Genomic DNA, 20,527 nt, shown 5'->3' on the forward strand with positions numbered 1-20,527 from the left:
ATTCCTCAACAGGGAGGTCTGTGTGCAGCGCCACTCTGCAGGGTCCCCTTGGCAGGCAAGCACCACACTGCTGCAAAAGTTTTTTCAAGAGTTCTGTCAGGGGACAATGTTAATTAATGTAATATAAATACCATTATTTTTATTACAATGGGGCACCCATCTCAATACTGGCCGGCATAGGAATTCCTCATTCTTTGCACTTCTGAATGCACAAATTGAGAAATTCCTATTTTGAAGGGCTATTTGCCTGCATTCCTCACTTTTTACAGTTTGAGGAAAGCAGATGCAGAAAGAGGAAAATTGACCCCAGTTTTGCATTTACGTACAACATGAAATGTGCCCATGCCTAATTTTGACTGTGATGGAGCTCATACCTTGGGATGCCCTATATTTTTCTATCCAGTCTTGATCTCTAAACTGGCAAAGTTCTTTCATAGGTTCTCCTCTTGTCTTGCATTTTCCCTCTTCCACTTTCTAGTAATCACCGCTGTTTACTTTTTCATTTGTCTCGCTACAGCTCTTTGTATCAATACGAATCATGACATCTCTCTTTATCTCTTTTTCTTTCGCTCTCCCTTTCTCTGTCACTCTCTGGAACAGGACACTCTAACTTCTCTGTTCCACCTTACCCATCCCTCGACTCCTTTAAAGCTCCCATCATTAGACCTTCAAAAGGAGTTCCATTTTAGGCTCAAAAAAAGATGTTCCCTTTCTAGTTGAAATACAGTGTGGCACAGGGCAACAAAAATGCATAGAGTATTTTGTCATTCTGGAAGAATTTGTTCACATGATGAGAAGTTATATTGAAACTTTGATATACTAGGAAGATCCATGAATAATGTCTTACTGGCACAATTTGATGTATGGGTTTGTAAGAAATGAGCACTCACCTCTTTTCTACAAAGACCTGTAGTGGCCAAGCTTGTAGGAGCATCTCCCCGCACAATGGTTTTCAGTTTCAGGGCCTAAAGAAGATCATTTTGCGAAGGAGACAGTAAATTCACTGATAAAAAGCAAATGTTCTCCAAAGGCAAAAACAGGAAATAGCAGCCCAGCCTTTCACCATTATGATAGCATATTTAAAAATAAAATAAGTGTAGCCATTTGTTCATGAATTGTAAGTAATCAGGGAAACTTTTGTGTGGACAGCTCTGAAATGGCATCCTCATGTTAGACTGGATTATATAAGCAAGAGAAGGGTCAGTGAGGTATGACCTTCCATGACTAAGAAATGACAAGAGTCACCTTCTTGATTGCCTGAGGAGTAGGGGCCTGTAAGCTCTCTAGGCAACAATCTCCACAAGGCTTCTAGTTAATCTCAGGACGGTGGTAAATATTACAGTAACATGATCCCTCTTGCTGCACTAGAAACACCAAGTAGAATAGTCCTGTGTCAGTATGTGATGATATCTCACTAATGCCCCTAGATGGAGTTTCTAATATTTTAAACATCAGTTCTTGATAAAAGATTACTTTTTGAAAATGCCCTAAATCCAAATATATTCAGTATTCCTGATTATGGATTTGGTTTGTGATAATTTCTTTTTCATTGTTATCATATCTTTTGCATTAATGTATTTCCTTATCTCAATAAACTTACTTTTGAACTTAAAAACGGTTTGGTTTGTGAGTAGGTCAGAATGAGAGAATCCTAGGCTAATCTCAATGATAGACTGGGGAACAAAGCAGATGGTTTTTTCTTTTTCCATGAGTCATCTTTGGGGAAGAAGAACTAGGTGTGGTGCTGTAATTAATGAGGGTGGAGTTGGAAACTACAATTGAAGCTGGATATGCATTGAGAATGTCCTCTAAAAATGTTGCAACTACTCTCAAGGCAAAGAGCTGTTTGAGGCATAAGCAGAGATAAGAAGGCTACCTACGGCAAGAATTCCCTCTCCGTGGTGGAGGTTTGACCAGTGGAGACTCATGCATTGTCTTGAATCTGTGATCCAGAGAGGTTTCTCTAAGGATCACAGGAGCTGGCCTCTTGTTGTCCCACATTGAGAAGAGGGCCCAGGTATGTCCAGCAGGAGCCTGACTGCTGTGAAACATCTTAATCTATACCTAGGAAGGTGTAGAAGATTCAAGAGAGAGAAACAGTCTGTGGGCCTGAGAGAAGTGTGGAAAAGTGTTTCCTATGTGGATCCTTGGCCTGGTGCTCCAGTGGGCCCTCAGAGATATTTTAGCCAACATTCTGGAGCCCTGATTAGCTGCTGATTCCAGCTTTATCCCTCTGATCGATTTCGAGCTCCAATAAAGTTTCAAAGGTAAAGTGCAAGAGCAGGAAAATATGTCAACATATGCTTTTTGAAGATGTGAGCACAGCACTGATGAATTAAAAGGTTTCCCTTCTCAGAGCCCTTAGGACAAAGTTTGAGGCTACAGTGGGACCCCAATATAAACATATCCTATTTAATGGAGCCCTTGGTATGCTGATGGATTTTACCATCCATAAACAGATTCATTCTGATGGATAATACTTTTGACTGAGATAAACCACCAACTCTTGCCTGACTCTGCTCTATCATTGATAATCTTGGAAGGATGTCTAAATTACAGTCTTCTACAATCTTAACTGGATGAAACACCCTTATCTACCTGATTAGGAATTATTTACAAATAGTAATTATTATTATCTTTCTCCTTTGGTGAACCACCTCGAAATGTGCCTATGATCCACTAAAGTAAACTACGTTGGATTATAATATATTTTTAGTTTCCTGCACTTTTGTATGGACAATATATGATATTTTTACTTCTGATCTAAGCATATTATATTAATAATTTTGATGTTGTTTTGAATGTTCAAATATTACTATTTTTAACTGAATTGGTTTGAGAATGTTAAATTATTTATTCATTACTGGAATGTTGTTTTGGTGTTCCTGTTCATGTAATTTACCCTGAGGATGCACTGAGCCCTTGGGTCAAGCACCCAGGGGTAAGATCAGCATTCCTCACTGGTTTACTTACTACAAACTTGTTAAATGAATAGGGACTAGGTTGTTTTGAATTGGGGGGGGGGGAGTCTGCCGTTATAAATGTCTCTAACCTAAAGTTAAAAAATAGTTTCTCACAGCCTGTCACTTAAAAAACTACATTTGAAAAAACACAACAGCATGATCTGCACTTTGTTTAAATATTAGCAAGCTATATGTCATGTAGGACAGTCTGCTGCATACCTATTGCATGTTTAGAGAAAAAACACAGTTTAAACATTATTTATAAGCCTTCCTTTAGGATGCTTCGATTATCCATGCATCACACAAATGCAGTCTATAGTAATTTGAATATCAAGATAAATCCTTTTTAAACCACCAGTGGCTATAAATTCAGGCTATTGCTAACTTGGTAGACTGTGGTATAAAAGTTTGGGAATGGGCTCACAACGATCCTTTCTGTAAAAGCATCATTTCATTTAAATACTCTGGCGCTTGTTGTGCCACCTAAAATGTGTTGTGAAGATAAAGAGGTCTCAAATTATTTACCACGCAAAGATTGAGATATAATGTTTCAAAGAGAAATCTTATCCAACTAAAAGCAAATGCTGAAGGCACCTGTGGGAGGAAACCTGTGCCTGATGTCCCAAGCTAAAAATTAGATGCACTGTCATGTCTTGGATCAGTTTGACTTTTGAAACCAATTTTTGAAGGCTCCTGTATTCAAACTAATTACAATAAATATGTTTTAAAAATAACAAGAGCATGAAAAACTAATATACGACATTATTACGGAAAAAGGGTATCATTTTTCAACATTTTTAAGACAAGAAAGCAGGTTGATGATTTTATTACCCTTAACCCTTATATACATTCTTATTAAATTTCTTACAAGGGTACTGGTAGTAGGAGGAACTCCAATTTCCAAACGCCACCCAAAACTAGCCCTTTTGTTTGTTAGTGTTAAACTTGGGGGTACTGTGATGCACCCACTTGGCCACTTAAGAAAAACATAAACATTTAAAGTTGGCTTGATTTAGTTCAGCTGGCCCATCTAGATGACTGATGAGGTGTCATCACGAAAAGTATCCAAATGATAGAATAGGCTGAGACAGAGCAGCCACTTATATAGTAAATAAGATAAGGCTCAACAAGGAGCCCTGCAGGACCCCAGGCTTAGCTGCTTTGATGCCGGGCATGGAGGAGGCAACTTGGATTGCTTGTGATCTGTTAGTTAGGTAGGGATTCAGCCACTTCAAAGCTAAACCTCTGACACCAATTCCATGCAATTTATTTAAAGGCACTTCATGGGAAAGGCTGTGGGCAAGTCCATAAGGATTAGGGCTGCACTCACCTTGATCTTGAACCCAATGGAATGTGTCAACCAATGCTAAAAGTGCCAACTCTGTGTGACAGAAAGCTCTAAAACCTGACTGAAGAGGGTCCAGCATGGGCTTTATTTAGAAGAGCCTTATGAAGATGTTTCCTAGCATTTGTAATGATGGGAACTGGCAACAAAGAGATGGGGAGGTAGATGCTTGGAATGAATCAACTTACCTGCCCTATTCTGACAAATTCTGCTTGCCTGGCTTCTTCTTTCTTCCGGGCTGATTTTGGGGATTCAGGTAAAACATCGCTGAAAGACCTTCTGTTGAGCATGTTCTAGGGAGATAATACAGATGAATCCATACCCGTAACATCTGAACTCTCTAGAACTTAAAACTGTCCGGTAATAACAGGATACATATCAACTAAAATACGTCCTTCTTAAAACCAGGCACACACTGACAACAACAATTCATCAATACTCTACTGACAAGGACTGAAGAAATAAGGACAACAAAACATTGCCAGTTTTTAAATGTGCTGGCTACAATGTTTTGTGAACTCATGCCTATAAAAACAAATGTATCTAAAAGGTTTCATATAGCGTCAGTGATGTCACTTTGTAGACACTCCTGAGCACTTGATAAACTTTCATGGATATTTGCATCGCTGAACATTCCTGAGTATCAATAGAACTAATATCATCATTATCGTTATCATTTATGTCATCATCATTATCTTTAGCATATACATAATCATCATTATCTTTATCAAGTACATAATCATCATCATCATTTACATCATAACAATCGTTATCAATGTAATCAACAGCATCATTGTGATATACATATTTGCTACTGTCAAATTTATCATTCTTTGTCAACAATATCACCATCGTTTTTATCAGTAGTAACATTATCATCTTCCTCACCTGACATCAACAAACAGAAAGTCATCAGAGAGCACAAAGATGATGATAGTAGCTAGTGTTAAACGAGAATGGTAAGTTGTTAATTTGCTTTCCTGAAAGTCAGTGAACTGGTGGTCTTACACAACAAATAGAGTGAAGTCCTGTTGTTCTAGTGGGGCACAAGACCCTTCAACTAGACTGACTTCCCTGTACTAAACAGGCAGGTTTAAGGAATCAGAAAATAAGTTTGAAAATCTTGAACAAGAAGTAGCAGGCAATTAAACCGCATAAATAATACAGGTGAACGTAATGTTTCACCTTTGCAGACATGTAAACTACTTGCTCTACTGGAAGCGACTATCCTCTAGTAAAGCAATGGATTCTAAGTTGTGGAATGTTGTCTCATTTGCAGCGGTGTGGGTTCTGTGTGTTGACCTAGATCTATTTCAGATAACAACATACCATCAATCTGTATCTGCTAGATGCAGCTGTATGTCTTAACCTATACAGAGTGTAATAAATGGAAATAATTTCAGTACACATTTTAGTCTAGTGCCGGTTTGTTCAGCGGTGAACGTTTCTTTTCAAGATAGCACTCTGACTTTGCAAGTGGCAGATTACTCAGATGCACCTTTCCTGATTCTGAAAGGCTTGTGCACTAATGAAGCAAATTTAGGGCTAGATGTACGAAGATATTTTGCCACCGATTCAGAGACTCTGTGATCACAAAATGAACACTATGGTACGTACATGTCAAATCGCTCTCTAGAAGTTGCGTTTTTTAGGTGTCCCTTCCAAATAGCGATTCGCAATGTGACGTATCAATGTTTTGTGACTTAAATCACAAACCATTTATATTTTACCATATACACAGAGGTAGTGGTAAACCATTTATAAATGGCAAGTGTTCTCAAAAAGATCCCTTTGTGAATGTTAGTAAACTTATCTTTTAGGAGTAGGCAGCTGTCCCACGGACCATCACCTATTCTTAAAAAATGTGGATAACGTTTCATTTTTGTAATGCATTCCATTTTCCCTCAAAGAAAATGGACTGCTTTTAAAAGAAAAAAATGTTTCTTTATTTAAACAGGGTTGGAGTGGGCAATAGGGCAATCAGTCCATACCCAAGGGACTGGTCTGATAGATCAGTGGGTAAGCTGTTTTTTTAGGTTTGTGGGCCTGTTTTATGAGCTGGTGGGCCGGTTTACACTGCTGATCCCCTCAATGTAACCATAAACTTTGCTTCTAGCAAGCATAAATGCATCTAGTCTCCCACATCTTGCAAAACACCTAAGGCAACAATTTCAAAACTGCCCTATTTGCATAGGTGGGCACTTTCCTTACCTCTCACATTCATATTGGGGGTAACTTTTATTTTCATGCCTGTGCCTTTTTTCTTTTGCCTGCATTTAAAACCAATCACAGACATGGTGCTTGTTAAATCTAAAATCCGTAGGGTGGTCTTTCCACAAACTTTATGCCTTTTGACTCTCATTTTTACTGATTCTTTCTGTTGGCCTTAGGACTCTAAGTACTTTACCACTGCTAACAAGTGCTAAAGTACATGTCCTTCTCCCCTAAGCATGATGACATTGGTGTATACATGATTTGCATATTTAGTACACTGGTATGGCCCTTGTGCAGTAGTATCACATATACCCAGAGCCTGTACTTCAAATGCTACAAGTGGGCTGCAGCACTGATTGATCTACCCACAGAAAAAATGGCCTTTCAAACCTGTCTCAGGCCTGCCACTTCAGTGCCTGTGTGTGCATTTTACTGCCACTTCGACTTGGCATTTAAAACGACTTGCCAAGCCTTAAATTCCGATTTTATTACTCACAAGTCACCCCTATGATAGGCCCTAAGTAACCCTGAGGGCAGGGTACCATGTAAGTGAAAGGCGGGAGATGAACGTGTATGCTTTGCATGTCTTGGTAGTGACAGCCTACTTTGTTTTTCACTACTGCAGGGCCTACCCCTCTCCTAGGTCAGCTTTTGGAATTCCTTAATACACTTTTAAGCTGTAATTCTTGATCAGAGAGAAGTAGCTTTTACATGTTTGATATATTTAGAATGGGAATTATAAATCCCCCTTACAGGTGAGGTTGGATTTAACATTACTGTGTTAGAAATGCCACTGTTAGAAAGTGGACATTTCTCTGTACTTACTGCTCTTTGTTCCTGACAGCCTGTCTCCGATACACGTCTGAGTTGGGTGACAGCTACACTTTGTGCATTCCATCTAGACAGCTACGAACACCGGAAGGTGAGGCTCATCTGCATTCTGAGCGCTCATCTGCATTCATCTGCATTCTGGAAAGGGCAGGGAGGAATGGAATGGACTGACACTTACTCTTCAATAGGCAGTGTCCGGTCCACACACAAATCACTGATGTACCCCTCTCCCGGGGTTAGCCTGACAGACAGGACAGGGTCCAAAGGGATTCTTGTGCACATCAGAGAGTTCCTTTGAAGTCACCCCCCACATCAAAGGCACTTTTGGGTATAAGTACTGTCCCCCTAAAATCAAACACTTCCGCATCTTGAACTGAACCTCTATCAGAATGACTGCTGTGCTGCTTAAAGGACTAAACTGGACTGCTTTTCTGGAAAAACTGCTTTTCTGGAAAAACTGCATTTCTGCTTGTTGCCCTGCTGCTCCCTGACTCTCCTGGAAGGACTCTGCCTTCCTTCAAAGAGATCTCCAAGGGCTTACTGGCTTGCCTCCTGTTTTCTGAAGTCCCAGGGACACAAAAAACTTCCTAAATTGTTACTGGTGCTGATTAATTCTGCCTTCTGTGAGTCCTACCAATACCTGAGGTGTCCCCTCCAAGCCCTGGGCCTCAGAAGTGAGTTCTGCAGTAGTACTCATCCAAAATCCGACACATTGCATTGACTGCACAAGAAATTCCGCCACATTTTGCATCGATGCCAAAGCAGATACTGCCCGACGACTGCGGTTCCACAGCCTGCATGGCTCGATGATGGCACGTTGCATTCACCTTAATGTAGCTCGATAGCAGTCGGCCTGAACTTTGGATTTGCACCGGTCCCTCGCGACCTCAAGCAACCTTTTGATCGCTAGTGACTTCTAAGCACTATTTTTTGTTTATTCTTTTTTAAAAAATCATATCTTGACTTCTACTTATTGGATGTTTATTGTTTAGGTCTTATTTTGGTCAGAAAAATATTCTTTTTTTTTATAAACCTGTGCAGTCTTTTTGTGGTGTATTCATTGCATTACTGTATGTTGGTGTTGCACAAATACTTTACACATTGCCTTTGTAGATACGGCTGACTGCTCTGTGCCAAGTTACCAGAGGGTGAGGACATGTTTTCTTACTATGTATCTAGCTTACCCTGACTAGACTGATGCTTCCTGCCTAGCCTGGGTGCATACCTCAGTCAAGCAGGAATCCCATTTCTAACAGTGATCTACTGACTCTCAAGCCATCATCCCTGAGATGGGAGCAAATCATAGAAGGTCGCTGTTTGTGACCTATCTCATTAATATGCAAAAGGTAGGTCGATATGTGGCCCACTACAATTTGCTATTTTCTGAAGTGACCTTTTGGTACATAGGTTGATTCACAAAATACCATTGGATTCACTAAATGTCCAACTACAAACTGCGACCACCGCTTTTAGCATAATACAGTGTTCATACATCTGACCCCCCTACATGTCTAAACAGTCTTATTCATAGGTTCAAAGCCACATTTCTAACTCTGAAAGGATGGTTTTGTGGTTGTAAATTAATGTACAGCCACAAAGATGTTCACATCAGTAAATCTACTCACACCGTTGGAGAGTGAGTCGTGTCTGGGCATTGCAGGGTCAAAATGCCCTACGAGTTTGTGACCACATACACATTTACACATTAGTGGGTGTTCACATACTCACCTCAAAACTCCTTCTTACCCTGTCAAGAACAGGGTGGAAAGAGGAAGGGTAACAGCCACAAAATTAGTGGGAATTTTGGAGGAAGAGGAGAACAAAAATGTAGGTGCACCTCGGCAGGGATAGTAAGTGCTATATAAATGAAATTGCAAATGCAATACAAGTTAGTACTTTAGCTTTTTTTCAGAAGAGTAAATAAGGCTGTGTATATAATTACTCGTGTGAAAATGGAATTCACAAATATTTTTCAGATGTATGGCTGAAACCCTCCAGCTCTGAGAGGTTGATGTTGCAGGTTTCCAGGCATACTGCACAAAACTGTTGTGAATTCATTAAAGGGATACATCTTCGCCCATTGAACGTGATAGACCTTTGGAGGCTGATTTATGAGAATCAACTCTATTGCATTTAAGGGGATGGCCTTAACATGCTGGTAATGACCCAAGCCAGTACTCATCGAGTCATGCATAGGATATTCTCATGATTCTATATTACTCTAGATATGAGCTTTCAAAACTGACAATTCAACATATTTATGGCACCTACTGTCATGTTGATGCTGATGCCGTCTAATAGGGTTTTAAAATGAGGCCAATGCCGGCTGTGTTGCTTGTCATCACTGGAGGCCTTATTTAGAGTGTGGTGGATGGGCACTTGTCGGGGGTCCCATCATTGTATTACAAGTGCATTATAGCCTATGGCACATGTAGCACCCCAGACTGGATATTCGGCACACTTTTATCGGAGTATCCTTACCACCAAACTCTAAATAAGGCCCAGTATCTCTCTGAGCATCTGTTGTAGCTGGGCCAGAATGCACTAACATTCCCATGTAATTCTCAATGCTAGTGCAGTAAAATATAAAAAAATATTCTCTAGGGGAAAATTTCTAATTTAAATGAGATTTACAATAAATTCCACTATTTCTAGTAATGATCGACAGTTGTACGGTTTAAAGAGTGCCTGCATCTTCAACATTTAGATTTGCAGATTTTGTACCTGGCGGAGAATGTTTCATGAGAAAATTGTAAGGAAAGAGTGAACATGGTAGTTTTTTATTTCATTTTCTTAACCCCTTCTGTGCTCATGACGAGCTGAGCTCGTCATGACCACACCCATTTCTATTATGGTCCAGCAGAGCAGGCAAATATCTCAAGCAGCCAAGGTGTTAAGGTAGTTTACTTCAAGTATGTTTTTGCAAAGAGCGAGTTGGAGAGCTCATTTTAAAACATAGACGTCATTGAAGGTGTTTCACCATTGCACTTGCTTATGGAGGGGCCTGACACTGTTGCACATTTTACATTCAAAACATTGCTGTTAAGGCAGTAGTACTAAGACAGTTACAGAAGCCTATTTTAATTTCAATAATGGCACGACTACCACATAACAGAGACAGTGGCACCAGTGACCCAAAATGCCTCTATCACACACCCCGAAGCTGGGAGAACCATTTTTGTGCAGACAGAAGCCCACAGTATCCTTACCTAATATATAAGAACAATTATGCCAGAGCGCCTACCAGGGTGTTGAATCCAGGTTGATTAAATGCTTCACTTACGGAGAGTGTAAAATGAATTTTGTTCATGAACACTTTTATCCATGGTGGGGATTTCTGAATCCACACCCTTTTCCCCATTCATAAATGTAAATGTGTTTGTATTTATATAGTGCACTTCTACCCAGAGGTCTCGTAGCGCTGTATTCATACCGCTGTGGTACTCATCCTGGCTTTCCTGTGAAATGTCCACTCCTGGGCATCCCCAAGGGGAAGCCAGGCATCCAAGCGCTGTTGGGGCCATTCTGGAGATTAAGCAAGCTATTGCCCAGAGTTGGACCCATGATTAGACTTGGCACGAGGCGAGAATTATCAGGTCTGGGGAAATTGAGTCCAAGCGCCACCAAGGCAGGAATTGAACCCTGGTCCCAGGCCAGACCTCTGCATCAGGGTCTGCTGCTCTAACCATTGAGCCACGCTTCTCCACGAGTACCTCCAAGTAGGTCAGAAATGTGCACTGCCCCCAATGCTCTCCATGATACAGCTCAAAAGGTATGTTATGTTATTGTGAGAAACCAGGGCTTTTCGCAGTGTCCTCCCACTTTTTGCCCCCATTTTGACTACTAGATGGTGGTTTTCTCATTCTGATTGTGCCCTGGGCTCTGCTAACCAGACCCAGGGCCTGTGCTCTGATTAAAAGTAGATGGCAATTAGGCATAATCATACCTGGTATGACAGCTAAGAACCTAATATATGGTAAGACAGGTAGGTTTAGAGGCCAAGTAGATTTAATGCACGTATGTGTGCACTGCTGTGTTGCCTGCTGTCATTTTAAAGGCATCAATGCTTTGCAGCCTGCTTTTAAAATTAAATCATATGCATATTCAACTTTGGAATTAAAAGTACTTCCAAAGTCTTAAACTACCTTATTTTTACATATACGTCACCCCTAAGGTCTCCCCTAGCTGCCCCAGGGGTAGGGTGCCTTGTAACTATACGCAGGCATATTTTAAAAGATGTTTTAATGCCATGTTGTGGGAAAAACTGCCAATATAGTGTTTCCCCATTGTAGCGCAATGGCTCGATAGGCTAACATGGGAATACTTTAATGAAGTATAACTATTGAAAATAAGTTATAAAACTTTGTTTTCTGGCAAACCAAACTCCTGCCTTCCAGGAGCCTCTCCTGATTGACTAGCCTTTGACAGGCCGAGTGAAACTGCTCTGATGAGGTGTGAAGTGGCTGCACAGAGACAAATGACATCTGTGGGAGGAGATCGGCAGCTGCAGAGGAAAACGAGGGATGGGAGTGGGGTAGCCAAACTGGTCTTCAAAGAGGGAATGACAGTTAGGACAAGACACAGGCTCGCCCCTACATCCTGTACCTACGGCCAGACGGGAGCCCCAGTAATTGAATTAGGATAGGGGCTGGAAGGGGAGCGAAATGTAGCCACACCAGTAGGTTGACTTAGCCAGATCTTAACCTCCAAGAGAGAGTTTCTCCATTTTGGATTTTAAAGGAATAATGTTTTCTGGGACAAGAATATACCACACTTTGGAGAACGTTCTTATACCTGAGGGTGGCACCCTGCAACCCTTTGATCAGGGGTGCCCCCCTTCTTGTCTCCTATGAACACCGGGTAAATATGGAAGAGCGGCCCAGCAACTCAGATTCTTGCCTTGAAACTACAAGAAGAAGGACTGCTCTGCTGGACCCTTGGACTGCACAAGAGAGGACTGCTCTCATAGGGAATGCACCTGCTGCACACTTTGGTATTCAGCCCTAAAAGGACTTTGCTTGCTCTGAAAGCTGAAGGAATGGGCTTCCTGAAAGCAACAGGTTAAAAGAGCTTCACCTGCATCATCTCCAGCAAGAAGAACCCATCTGGACAGCGTTCAATAGACTTTTAAGAATTTGACCAGGTGCATTGTGGGTCTTGTAGTCCCAACTTCCCAAGGAGCAATGCAGAGATTCTGGAACCTTGGATTTGTGTTTGTGGACCCTCAAAGACCCAAAAGAAACACCTGGTGAAGAAGGATTACCCTGATTGATCATTGGACTGCACAAGAGAGGACTGACCTCAAACAAACTGCACCTGCTGAACTCACAAGGCTTCACAACAAAAGGACTTTCCCTGTCCTAAAGGATAAGCAGTGGACTCCCTGATTAGCAGCAGGTAGAAAAGTTCTAGAAGGGCAACCTGCAACATCAACAATGAGGACAACTCCAGCTGACAAGCTTCACCTGGATTTTACCAGAGATTCAAAGCCCTTGGCTGGTGCTGTTGTCCACTTCCTTGCATGAAGAAGCACTTCTGGAAGTAAGTGCAAAAGTGTTACATCATGGGCAGACTGGACTCTTGACTTTTTCCCGGTCCAGTGCAATCTTTTTTAACTCTTGCTATTTGCATATATGCGTTAGTTTTTATTTTTAATCATTACAAAATTCATATTTCTGGTTCCCTATATTGGATATTGTTAATTTTGGTGTCATTTTAATCATAAAAAATATTTCATATGCCCAGACGTGGGTCCCGTGTTCTCCATGCCACTAGAATCAAGCTATCCTGGCTGATGAGGGCTGAAAGCTCGAAACCGGTACTAGGATGCTTGTTTCCAGTCCAGGGAGGACCGGGCCTGGCAGTTTGGGCTGGACTGTTCCCATTGGGCTCGAGGGTAAAGACTGATTTGCATATGGCTGGTCCAAACTGGAATGGCATGGTGAGCAAAAAAGCGATGGATTTAGGCCCAGATGTCTGTACTCGGTGAATGTATGACATTGTTCTGCATTCTGTCCATCAATTGTTCTTTGTGATTGGGTCTGAAAGCAGACTGAGTAGAGTTAAATAGCTGGTGGTCATGTAGGTATTCAGTGAGGCATCTGTTGATGATTTAATCTAAGACCTTGACTGGGAATGGTAACAGGGAGATAGGTAGTTGGCGAGCATTAAAGGGTCAGCAGCGGGTTTCTTCATCAATGAGAGTTGTGTGTTTTTAAGTTTTATGAAGCTCATAGAAGAGGTAGAGGCATTCAATAGGTTTGAGCAATGTGCTGAAAGGCTGCACTCCTCTGGAGTAGGCATGGTGGGGACAGGGGTCCGATGGGGCTTCTGAGTAGATGAACTTCATGATGGTGATGGTTTCTTCTGGATGATCGAGACCATGTGGGTCGCATTGGTTCTTTGGATAAGATCAGTAGCCATTTTTTGAGGACTTTCTGGTCAGGTTGTTGGTTGAAGTTGCTGTAAATGGCCGTAATTTTGTTGCTGAATAATTGAGAGGGATTGTTGCAGAGGCCCTGCAAGAGGGTCATCAACTTGAGGTGGCCGCTGATGAGGTGAAATCCTCACAATTGTGAAGGTTTCTTTGCTTCTGTTGGTGCCAACTTCGATATGGTCCACCAGAGGGGCACATTCGGTGGTCCACATCATTTGGTGATAGCATCTCAGGACTGATTTGAGCTTGCTCCTCTCAGTACTGCCCTGGCTCACTCTCCATGTGCGCTCCAGTTGTTTGAAATGTTTTTTCATTAGTCTGAGTTCCTCTCTGTACCAAATTGGCCTTGGGTCTAGGTCTAGTTGTGTTGCTGTGTTTGAGGAGGGCCAGGGAGTCAGCAAAGGAGGAGATCCAATTGCTGAAATTGTTGATGGCTTTGAGGAGGCTGTTGCTGCGCTCAGAATGGTGAGTGTTGAAAGCAGTGTTCCAGTCCCTGTCAGTAATGCTGTTCCAGTTCAGATGAGCTGGTTTGGCAGAGGTGAGTGTGCACAGGACGGGGATGGGAATGCAGAGCTTGATGAAAGCATGGCCGGTCCAGGAGAGGGGTGTGGGCTTGTTCACTCTGATATTGTCGAAGGTGGTGAAAATAGGATCCAGGAGGTGTCCGAGGGATATGTAGGTAGGTCCCTTTATTTGTGGAGGAAGGCCCAGGCTTCATTCCTCCCTGTAATACGTATACACTATAGTGCGCGCCATGGGAATCCTGTTTGTCTTTGAATCTCTAAAGATATTTTCTAACCAGGTTCATGCTTCTTTTTCTGAAAGTGTGATGAGTCTTAATGCAATCAGAACTAATATAGGGAATCATGAGTGCTCTGCAGCAGGTGATTAGCTTAATAATTTGTGAGGTGGCTCTTTACTGATTGTTCTTTTGTCTTACGCTCACAAAAATGCCAGGAACGAAGTAGGGAATCGACTTTTAGGATGTTGAGTTGAGAAGGCTTGATGTGAGCTCTCACTGGCCTCACATACTGTCAAACAAGAGTGATCCAAAAAGGATAATCAGTTGTTCGTAAGGGTGTGCTCAGCTTCCCTTGGTAGGTTGACCTGAATGGAGGCAACCTTCGGAAAAATGTTCATCGGGTCTGTTTTCTTTTTCAAATAAACAATCAAACCACAATCAAGTAACATACAAAAAATAAAATGACAGACATGTCCAACTCATACAGCATTAAAAAGAGAAAATGTAATGAATACAATACCAAAAACATGAGAGCAGGTTTCTTAAGCAATTGAAAAGTTATTCAAGAAAAACTGACTGTTCTAAAAGGAACAAAGGCAGTTCATTACTCAATAACTAGTGTTTTTTGGTTCATTAAAGTATTTCTAATTTTGATATATTTAGCATTGTAAGGCTTATGCAATTGATTAATTCACAAAAATAAGCCACTGTAGTGATGCTCTCAGATCATCACACACATTTTAGTTGGTGGACACAATATTCCAGAGGTGTCTCTTTCTTGCAAGTTACATTACTTTGGAAGGTTCCTTTCCTTGAAATTCTCCTTCTCCTTTAGCAGTAGCAATCATTCCGTGGAGCTCTTGTAATGGCATGGAATTCTCTGCCAGCATCCTTGAGAAAACAAACTCCTCTCATGCCTTTCAGAAACAACTCTAGTCACTTATTCAAGAAACTTAAAACTGTTGCCACTAACTATTCCTTTAAACCTTAACTCAAAACATGTTTCAAGCCACTTTCCTCAACTAACTTACTGCTTGAAAAATAATTTGCTCTCTTCAAACATTCTTCTTTCACGTCCCTTCCTGTGATGTAACTCCCAGTTGTATTGGTCAGCAAGTAGAGCTTCCATACATTTTTCAGTCATGTTTGGATTGTACTATATAAGTTGTTAAATAAATAACATTTTGCCAGCAATCCTACCAGAATATTTATTGTGGACTGAGCAGAGATGACCAAATATGATTCCAGCAAGAAAAGAAGTAAGACAGAATAAGAAAAGTTTAGACTATTAGCCATTCATGTAACCTGTGCCAAATTGTTGCCTGACTCTTTAGTCCTTTATTAAATTAATGGACTCTCTAATTATAATACTGGTGTCTTGAACAGAACGTAGGCATGGAAAGTCAACAAAACTCACTATTGTAAGATTAACTTTATTGTAGGACTCTTGTTTATGTTGTCTGTATTTCAACTACTCTACGCCATTTGTCTTGACTGAAATGGCCTACCTTCTGTGGTCCCAAATATACTACTACAGAGTGGAATATCTGTCAACGTGAAGACAAAATCGACTGCCAAATATAGCTAAGCAAACTCATGCAAGTAATTTGCTAAGGCAGGTTTCTCGTACCCCTGCTTGTTGTCTCTTTATATGTTAGAGATCTGTCTGAGTAAATGAGATCTGATACCAATACCACAAAATTGGGAAGGAAGCAGCCATCAGTCGTTGGAATTGAGCTAACCACCTTTTCCATAGTCAATGAAACCTAACTCCCATGTAATGCCAATGTGTATTTGTGTACTTTCATAGTTAAACAGAATATAAATAAAATATGTCAGCTTTCACAAAGTTTCAAAATTGGAAATAATCTTTAGAAGTTTTGTGTATAAACTTTAAGGCAGTCACAGAAAAGGACTGACCCAAATATTGGCAGGAATAACTATATGATGACTAGAAATGAGAATGGGATTGGGTGGAAGAGAAAGTTGAGAAAGAGAGAGAGAGAAAGAGAGACAAACAAAGAGATAGAGAGAGATTGTTTCACATTCAGATCGGTCACAAAAGTTGACTTCCCATGTTGTAGAACAGTGATATTCATGGGTTCTCCCATTGTCTCAAGGGATGAGAGTTTTACAGATATGATACTAAGGATGATATTATCTAATGCTTGAGTTACTGGAGTATCTGGAAGGAATTGCTGTAAAGTGCAGGATTTTTTCCCTTTCCTGCTTGAAGTATGGATCGATATCTTCTTTTCAGTGTAACTACTCAGTGTCCACGGATTCATATGCACATTAAATTCATGCAGATGTGCCATATTACGATATTGTAAAAATCAGGAATGGGTCCAGCTATCATGGATGAACGTTTGACAGTCTTGGTCTAGTACACAGGTCGCAGATCTTGGAACCTGGGATCTTGGGTTTTTAACTCTAGCTGTGTCACTTAACTAAAATAAGGGTGAGTCTCAAGTAATTGTTTATGTTCTTGAGTCTCCAAATTAAAATGTGGGTAGCTTAAATACACAAAGATCAACTGTGCATTGCACAGTTTAATACTGTCCTAATAACATTATGCCATTGTAGATTGTTTTTAGCAAAGTGGTCTTCACAGATTGCAGTAGGGAATATCAACTCCCAAATATCGACGTTTCACAGACGAATGTATGACGTTACAACGCATACATTTACAATGCATGCCTTTACAATGCAGTTTTTACATCGCAGCATCCTTTACAATGAATTCTTCTCCATATCATGCCATTACATCGCATTTTCAGAAACTAACTTTGCAAAGCATTCCATTACATCGCATTATACCTTTACAATGCATACCATTACAATGTATACCATTACATTGCATTTAAGGTAAGTATTTTATAGTATAGGGATAATAATTACTATTCCAACTCCAGTGAGTGCAACTGTAGGGTAAGTGTTGGATAGTGTAGGGCTAAAAATTACTATTCTAACTCCAGTGAGTGCAACAGTAGGGTAAGTGCTGGATAGTGTAAGGGTACTATGCGTTGTAATGGTATGCGTTGTAATGACTTGTGATGTAATGCCTGCGTTGTAGTGACATGCATTGTAATGACATGCATTGTAGTGACATGCAATGTAATGGCTGCATTGTAATAACATGCAATGTAAAAGAGGTTGCGATGTAATGACTGCTATTTAAAGGTAGTGCGATGTAATGACTGCATTGAAAAGGTTGTTTCCCATCGCGGTATCATGACCACAATATCGAAAGACAAACAGATTAGTGCACGGAGGATGGAAAGATTTACTATTCTTAACTCCCCATCTGCGTGCGTTGAAGATATATGTATATCACCAAGGTATCGATGTCTGGAGTTAGGCAGAGAAAATGTATAGAAACGTACTTGTCGATATTTTGTCCTTCGATATTGTGGTCAGATAATTGTGACCCATCGATATTTGGAATTCAATATTCCCTGCCTATACTGTCTACACAGTCACACACGGACCGTACTTGCATTGTGTACAGCACCTAATGTTTGCAATCTTATTGCTACAGTACAGTGTTCAGTATAAACAGCTGCTGATGAAGTGAGGGCTACACTTTTTTTCATATGCATAAACACAATTACATTATTTAATCAATCTGCATATGTTAATGTATTTTGAATGTCTTTCCCTGTTTGCACTTAATAATATTTTCCTCATGTCTCCTATGCTTTTCTTCTCTCTCAGTGCATACTGTTATATGACATTAAACCCCATACAATACACTGTCTCCCTTGTTCGTCTCTCTTCTAAACACCATATTTAATGCTAGTTTTCTAACAGATGAGAAGGTGATTTTGACTTCATTCCCTGCCTAATCATTGATATATAGTCACAGGCAATGTCCCTAACCTATTTACATTATGTAGAAGAAAAAAACATATTTGAAATAAAAATAGTGTCATTAATGCACATTTATTAAACTCAAAAGTCACATAATAAAAATAGTTGCCCGATCCTAAATTCCACTTTAGAAAGTAAAGGGCAGTCCTCATAGCCTTGAAGGACCAGTTGGTAATACATTTGTTGGTTTACCCCGAAAAAGTTTGTTACACTTACCGGGAGTAAAGGAGCAGCCTCTCTCCCCCAGTGGATATCTGTGTTGTAGTACATATTCCACAGTGGCTGAAAGGAAAAACAAAATATAGTGCAGTTTGAAAACAGGAAACCCTCCCAGTCTGAGACTAAAGGAGAGAGGTTGCTGCTTTACTGCTGGCAAGTGTTTGAATTAACTGATGGAGACCAAACAGACAGGTAATGATGAGCCCTGAGTTGTCAATGCTCTTCAAAATGTATTCCTTTGCATTCTTTCACCACATTCCAGGCAATCAGAAGCTTGGATGAGGATGAAAAACATAAACAATGATAAAACTGGCATCAAGGATGGTACAGTCAACATAAAAGGACAAATGTGCCTGGTACTTTGAGAGTTTAACAACAGTTTGAGAAGACCCATCTGACAGCTCTTAGTACATGAACATATTATGGGTGTCATTTAGAGTTTGGTGAAGCTGGGGTTTGCCCATAAACTGGCAGCACACCCTCCCTACAAAACTGAAGTTTGTCCCACTTCATTTGGAATAGGTGAACATGCCAAGTTTCCAATTATGCAGCCTCTGCTGGTTCTGACTTCTAAAACCCCTTACCCAGTGGACCATCTGCCACAGGGCTGCCGGGTCAAGGTGATGGTAACCCTATCCTATCAAGGGAGGGGGAGCACCACTACATTTTCATGCCTCGGTCCACCATATAAAGCATTCTTGAACGATTTAGTATTCAATGTCTTCAAGTCCAAATATCAAAGCTCCTTAATGTGAGCAAGAATTAACACCAGAGAAAAAAGAAGAAACAGCAAAGCTTCTCGTATGGCAGAGCTCGTATAACAGGCACATATGAAAAACTCTAAGGGGCCCATTATGATGTCGGGAGGATTTCCCCCGCCAGGCTGGCAGTAGCCACCGCCAGCCTGGCGGGTGCAATCTGCCCGACATCCACACTCATTTCCCCCCCCCCACCTCGGCGAATGGAAAGACCGTCCGCCGCTTTTCCGCCCCGGTTGCCTTGTGGCCGGGGCGGAAAAGGAATAATATGGTGGCGTGTCTATCAGACACCGCCAGCCATATTATGATGGGCATCTGTAGGTGCATTTTCGCGACGGAGATGCCGCCACGGAAAGGCTTGCGGTCTTCACTCTGAGGGCCCCCTGTGGGCCCCCAGAGTGAAGGAGAGGTGGGGGGTGCACATGGGAAGCGGCAGGCACCGCGCGGTGCCTGCCGCTTTGTTTATGCAAATGCATCAATGCATTTTTAGCATTGTGTGGGGCGGTGCAGAGAGCACCGCCCGCCACAATGCTTAAAATGCAGGTTGTGCCAGCCACTGTGGTGGGCAATCCTAATACCCCCCACAGGACCCCCGCCCTTATGGCGGACGGTCCCCAATTCCGACAGGATGGCGGGCGGACAAAGTCCGCCCGTCATGCTAATGAGCCCCGAAGACTCCAAATCGGGGAAATCATTGGGGACCAAGAGGAGCTGGCAATGTATTTTGATCAATAGTTAATTAATAGAGTTGGATTCTGTTGGAAAACAGGAAATTCAGAGCAAGTCACCATGATATGTTAAAAGTTCAGTTGATTATTTCAGTCACACACTATTTTATATTAAGATTCTGCTTGTGCTTGGCATGACACAGCTAATACGAAAGGAGGATGCTGGTTCTAACTACTGCTGTTCTTCTGGGTTCTATGTTCAGTGAGAGTGTGGATCGGCAATATAAAGAACTCTGAGACAACTGATCTGTTTGCTTACCAAAAAGTACTAAGCTCCACCCACTGTCATCTAGTTGCCTTGACAGGGACCAAGGTGCAACATAAGGCCAACCAGGAAGGAGCACAGGTTGTATTCCAAAATAAAGTTTGACCCAGAAGGAAGATTTATCTTCTGACTTAATCTCCAAAATGAAAGTCA

At 41.2% G+C, this 20,527-nt stretch overlaps 1 protein-coding gene across 1 annotated transcript in view; it reads right to left on the reverse strand.

The window, feature by feature from the left end:
• GARNL3 (GTPase activating Rap/RanGAP domain like 3) overlaps window positions 1-20,527 on the reverse strand; it is a 1,031,878-nt gene that overhangs the window by 87,546 nt on the left and 923,805 nt on the right. Inside the window, exons 16-17 of the mRNA XM_078641846.1 lie at window positions 4,497-4,601; window positions 891-965 (exon numbers count right to left, since the gene is read on the reverse strand). Coding sequence (XP_078497972.1) covers window positions 891-965; window positions 4,497-4,601 — 180 coding nt within the window. The remainder of the gene's footprint in view (window positions 1-890; window positions 966-4,496; window positions 4,602-20,527) is intronic.

This window comes from Lissotriton helveticus, chromosome 5_1, assembly GCF_964261635.1.
Source record: "Lissotriton helveticus chromosome 5_1, aLisHel1.1, whole genome shotgun sequence".
Taxonomy (NCBI): domain Eukaryota; kingdom Metazoa; phylum Chordata; class Amphibia; order Caudata; family Salamandridae; genus Lissotriton; species Lissotriton helveticus.